General features: G+C 33.3%; 1 protein-coding gene across 1 annotated transcript; it reads left to right on the top strand.

Moving 5' to 3' along the window:
* Window positions 1-927: 927 nt before the first annotated feature.
* On the top strand, window positions 928-5,885 carry LOC111505326 (interleukin enhancer-binding factor 2 homolog). The gene is made up of 3 exons (XM_023160108.2): window positions 928-1,073; window positions 1,157-1,460; window positions 4,816-5,885. Exons 2-3 carry the CDS (start codon window positions 1,164-1,166, stop codon window positions 5,701-5,703), a joined length of 1,185 nt encoding a protein of 394 aa, XP_023015876.1. The 5' UTR covers window positions 928-1,073; window positions 1,157-1,163; the 3' UTR covers window positions 5,704-5,885.
* Window positions 5,886-6,516: the final 631 nt, after the last annotated feature.

A 6,516-nucleotide genomic window follows, 5' to 3' on the forward strand; every position in this document is an offset into this window, starting at 1 on the left:
TTACAATAAATTCGGTTCGGTAAAGTTAATCTATATTCAGTCAGTTCGATTCAGAATCGTTCAAAACAAAGATATGCATAGAAACCCTGGGGTTTTTTCAAAATCTCTCATCGCGAAAAATGAGATTGACTCAAAACTTTGTAGGAGTATTGATAGATAGAACAAGAATCGTAAAGATGTAAACATTGGTGTGCGTTTAGCGCCTCTGTGAATGGAATGCCGAAGTTCGTAGATCGAGTATATTTGTCAAAATATTCTACATAGGAAGGGGTCCAAGTAATTACAACATTATATATCTGTCCTTTTTCAATACAAACATCAAGTTTGACATATGACAGATAATGTAGCCAAATTGGAAATAAATGCATGTGCTCAATATAAATTCTCATCTGATAGGCGATTTGTCTACAAACGCCAGCGCCGTTCGTGATTATTTTGTCAATATTCAGAAAAACTCCACTGCACTTATCAATAATGATCAACTTGAGATGTAATGAATATACCAGTCATAAAAGATAAGGAGTGACTTCAAATTTATTTTATAATCAACAGGCCCTCTTTGAGGAAAACTGCAACTGAAGAAAGTTCGATTCTACACCAGGTACCAGCAGAGGTACTATTCAGCGGGACTAAAAATTCGGCCTTTTCAATTTTTTGTTATGAAGAAATGTATATTTCATTTTCACAATTTTCACATTATGTTGGAATTAATGTATCTATCAGAATCAGAATATTTCAAAACTGAAACATGTGCGTTTACCACATTCTGAAATGTTTGCTGTCAAATTACAAGTCGTGGACTTTTTTCGATTAAAGTATTCAACAAATCAACAGAGACACTTAAAAAAATTACTTTTTGAGGCTACTGCTGTCAAAATCTCTGGTGAGTAGATGTTAGAAAGAGGTTACATTTAAAATATATCCTTATTTTGGACCATAACTTGAGGAGTCTTTCAAATGTCAAATTACCAAAGTTGGCAAGGTCACACTATTCTGTGGCAAGGTTGGCATCCTGCCTTCTTCCATATTTAATATTGATTTTTGTGGTGCGTGTAGTTTGGTTAAATATCCCGGTAACTTTTTTTGATTTAATACATCAATAAATAAACTTTCACAATACTAATTACTGTTTTTTATCCTTTCCTTTAATTTCCAGAAACGAAATGGCTCGAGGTGGAATGAGAGGCCGAGGAGGCATGAACCGAGGCGTTGGAGGAAGACCACCATACAAAGTAAAGATGTTTCTTCCGAGGCATCCGTTCGATTTAGCACTATGCGAATCATCTTTTCCTCGAGTGAAACCAGCTCCTGATGAGAGTGCATTTACTCAGGCATTGCTAAAAAGAAACGCTGATTTATCGCCTACTCCAACAGAACAAACTGCTATTTTGAACCTGGTTACCAAAATTCAAACTGTATTGGATAATTTAGTAGTAGCTCCTGGCAATTTTGATGCCTGTGTAAGTATGTTTATTAACGTTGCATTCGTGCACCCTGTCAAGGCGCAAGTTCTGAGAAATTGTAAGATCTATGATTTCCGGTGGCAACATTCATGCACAAGCATTGGTATTATTTTTTATATAGTTATTATAGTTTTTATATAGTTATTATAGTTTTTATATAGTTATTCGCAATATATGTGTTCAACAGTTGTAAGTTTTTAGTGGTAACAAATGATACATGAATACTTACCACTTGAAACTTGTGACACATACTACTTGAGAGTTGCAAGAATCCACCCTAAGAAGAACTGGGGCATACAGGTTTTCATTACAAGAAGAGCGTTAAGTCGAAAGAACATTGGTATAATTTGAATATGTGAAAATTAAGTGGCAAACGATACTGTTTGTTTAGATTGACTACCAAAATCATAATCACGTCTTCTATGTAACAGGATAGATCCTGACTATTTAATATTCTACATATAAGCAACTACTCGTATTAAAAATCAGCAATAAATACTGTAATTACATATTTGCTGAGGCCAAAAAAATTGTAATCCACCGATTAAGGTGTCTATGGTAGTCGGCATCACAAAATCATCTGTTTCAGTCCACCGATTGAACTGCCAATAATTTTGAGCATTTTTATTAAATTATTTCCTAAATTTTTATATTAGTCAGAAGACCTTCTGGGGTTGAACACCTACCTTTTTCTAACTCAACCTTACCGGCACATATATATATATATATATATATATATATATATATATATATATATATATATATATATATATATATATTATTTTATTCCATTTTAAATTGTTGATTTAGTATATCCCTGAAACAATTTACCTGTTTGATAGGCTGTCTAAACAACTGTTCTGCATAATACTAATAAAATTCAACTTGTCTTACATAAGAATTTATTTTGGCCAACATTTGTGTTTAAATTTTCCAATGAAAATCAATGAGCGAACTTCTTATTTCTGCAACTCATTACTCAGGATCAAGAAAAAATGCCATCTGTCTGTTTAAAATCTGTTTTTCCGTTAATCAGACTAATCATCTACCAACTGACTCATTAATGATTGTAAGCTTATATTGGTTACCAATTCAGTTATCTTTATATGTTATGAAAATAATACAGAAGTCATAATATAAAAAGTAATCTCATATACTTGATGAAAAAATACTTTATAATAATAAAAATCACAATTTTGTTCAACTGGCTATCGACCGTTACATTAGATTGAAAAAGCTAAATCATTAGCTTTCTCAAGCTAATGATTTAGCGAACCATGTTGTGATATATATTTTTCAAATTAAGTTTGTGGAGATCAAGTCGTCAGGTGTAGTTTTTGAAATTCTGAGTAAGTGACGGTAGTCTTTCCTCGATAGGGATAATACCAGTGAGTTGGTACAGCAGAGGGTTTGGAGGGTTGTGTTTGGGGTTATTGGTTATTGGGATGCCTTAATCTTGTTATTTTCCTTATAGTCGTTGTTTCAGACAATTGTTTTCAAGGCCCTTTGTTTGATATTGAGAAACAGTGGGTGAGAGTATTCAATAAGTGGACGACAGATTAGTTTATATATTCGACTTGCTGTTGATATGTTTGCACCTGCTCCCTGGTTTGTCAAACTTGTGAAATGTGCGGCTCTTGCAATCACTTTCTTTTTTTTTGTTATTGACGTGGCTGTTGAAATTTAGTCTGGAATCAATACTTTATATTTACCTTATAACTTCTTTTCAGAAAGAAATTCGTCCCTTTTATGAAGATACAAACTCTCGTATTGTTTTTTCAGACCGTTGAGGTTGTAACCAACAAACTAAACAATGAACCCTGTAATGAGTTATTTTAGAAATAGTAGCAATGAGATCTATTCGAAAATAGATGCATTTGACACTCCGCAGCTTTGAAAATTAGATTAAACCTGAATTTGACACTAGCAGTGTCATTTCTCTCATTTTTATTTTTTAAATTTTTATTCATTTTTTTACCATTATTCTGTCTTCATGGACCAAAATTTCCCAACTTTTTGCCAAGTCGAAAAAGCAGGGTTGATTATTAACTTTCAATGTCATCAGGTTAAAAAGATTATATATGAATATCTAAGACACTACATAGACTCTTAAGTAAATTCATGTCTCTCACAATTTGATTGTGAGGTTTTTTGTCCAATAGTTTTTCAGTTGGAAGGGCTACATGAATGAAATTAACATAACTAAACTTAACTAAATGCAACATTGACATTCACTCTTAGTAAAAAAAATTCAATGTAGTTAGTATTCTAAATGATCTAAAGTAGAATGGGATTTTGATAGCATGCCTTCAGATTATTTATGAAAAAAATTACTATTTGAAATCAAAGGCAACACGGAATTCAACGGAAAACTTTGCAAACTAAGAAAGCAAATGTAGAAATGGCTGTTTAAAGTTTTTAATTGAAACGGGTATATTTTCAGAAGAGAGTAATTTTTGGGAGAGAAAATTTTGGCTTTCTACTTCTCCATCTTTATACAAAAAATGTGGGAAACTTCCGAAGGAAAGAAGAAAGCATTTAATTTCATGATGAGTTCTTTATAAATATGAGTAGATCATGCATAGAAGTTACTTTCAGACAAACTGGAAGAAAAAGCTCTCTCGAAACAACTATTTTCTTATAGGTGTTGAATTAGACGAAAAACACTTTTCTATTCAATTTTTACTCCAAACATTTGTTATCGAATTGAATCAGATATCATTCACAGGATTGTTTCTTAATAAAATACATGAAATTTCACTTACATGTAACACTGTCACCTCAGTGGCGGACATCGATGTTTCACAATAAAACACTCAGCTCTTCAACACCAATTTGGATAACATTACAAAATGAAACACTCAATTCATTCATAACGTTATGACTTTATGTGGTTATTCTCAAGACGCTTCCCACCAGAGAAGCGTAGAGGCTCTAGGGAACAAAGTAGTCGCTAAAGATGAACAACTCTACAAGTTTTTTTTGTGTTCACAAATAATCAATAAAATTATGAATTTTTTTTACCATGAACCCAATTTTTTTTATTGGCAATAAATTTATAAAGAGGATGCAGAATAGCAACAGTAGGTTTTTTGAGTTCTGGATTTGCACTGAGAAAGAATATAGATATAATTCAGGCTACAGAATCAGTTATTTCAAACTCACAAAAATTGTTTATCAAATGGCGAGGATTAACTTCAAAATATGAGAATCAAAGTATTAAAATGTAATTGTAAAGCATCTGTCACATTGCATTGTCAGTGACAACATTAATCCACTAAACTGCTTATTCTTTATTTTTCATGTTACCTCTGGCAAATAGTTGAAGTATCTAACTGTATTTTATTTTCAGCAATTGGACGAGGTGAGACAAGTAGGTTCTTTCAAAAAAGGAACTATGCTTACCGGACACAATGTTGCTGATATTGTGGTTATTCTAAAGACTCTTCCCACCAGAGAAGCTGTGGAAGCCCTGGGTAACAAAGTTCGAGACGATCTAAGGAATTTAATGAAAAACGAAATAGTCGCTAAAGGTGAACAACTTCAACACACTACCAACGAAAGGGGGATCGAAATCAGCAATGCTTTTGCCTGTGTTAGAGTTATGGTCACAACACTCCATCATAATATTAGAAAACTAGACCCAGAGATTCATTTGGACCAAAAAATAATGCTCAGTCACTTGGCTGCTATCCGACACAGCAGGTGGTTCGAGGAAAATGCCCACCATTCCTCCATAAAAGTTCTAATCCGCTTGCTGCGAGATGTCCGAAGCCGTAATGAAGGCTTTGAACCCCTCACACCTTGGATGTTGGATCTACTAGCACATTTCGCTATAATGCATAATCCCAGTCGTCAGGCATTACCTCTAAATGTTGCTTTCAAAAGAGTCTTCCAACTCCTGGCTGCTGGATTATTCTTACCAGGTTCGGCTGGTATTACCGATCCCTGCGAAGGAGTTAGCTTGCGAATTCATACAGCTATGTCGTTGGAGCAGCAAGATATTTGCTGTTTAACAGCACAATCTGTAGTGAGAGTGTTGGCTCATGGAGGGTACAAACACATCCTGGGACTGGAGGGCTCTTCTAATATTGCCCAGGAGCTGACAGTTTGGGATGGTATCGTGGTATCTCCACTTGACAAAGCTTACGAAAATCCACCAGAAAAGAAAGACGGTGAGGAAGATGATGACGATATGGAAGCTGATGCAGACGAGAGCATGGAAACTCAGGAAACATAATTTATATAACGATAGGTTTATAGGTAACAATAATATTTGATTTAATTCATATGATTGTGTATTATGTAACATGTAATATAATTTGTGCAAACCTTTTGTTAGGGTTTCGAGCAAGCCAAATTCAACTTTTTTGTATCAGTCCTCTGAATAATATTTAAATAAAATTTTTATTTTTCACCGGATTTGCCAGCTTTCATTCGAATATTACTTTTTTGTCATGAAAAATTAAACATCCTATGTTTTCTTGCCACTTTCATTTGTAACTAACATTACTGCAGGACATTTTCAAACAAATACAAATTACTTGAAAATGTCCTTATAGGATGAAACTGCAATAACGTTAGTTACAAATACAAATGGTAAAAAAACATAAGAAGTTTTAATTCTCATTTTTCATGATGATCTCCTACCGTGTAGTAACGATTACATCCATCAATTTGTTTTTTTATTATTGACTTGGTGTGTCTGGTTGAGTACTGATTTTCAGGTGAAATGAAGAAGACTCTAACACAGCTTATTTTATTTACTCGTTCATTGAAAAACATTTATTTTCAAATTCCAATATGCATGAAAAGAAAATATTTTCATGAAATAATCATACACAGATATTACAGATACAAACTGAAATGGAAATTGTATCTGTTTTCTCAAAGTATATAATTTTATTTATTCATCAGTTCCTGACGTCTATAATAGTAGTTCAAAAAAGCATTAATCTCTGATAAAGAACTCAAAACACAGCAAACCCTAAAACAGTAAGCCTAACCATAATTCTACTGGGGGTCATTCCAGGAGACCATGATTTTTCGGATT

This window comes from Leptinotarsa decemlineata, unplaced genomic scaffold, assembly GCF_025532065.1.
Source record: "Leptinotarsa decemlineata unplaced genomic scaffold, Ldec_3_MD MMD2_P_RNA_scaffold_5, whole genome shotgun sequence".
NCBI lineage: Eukaryota > Metazoa > Arthropoda > Insecta > Coleoptera > Chrysomelidae > Leptinotarsa > Leptinotarsa decemlineata.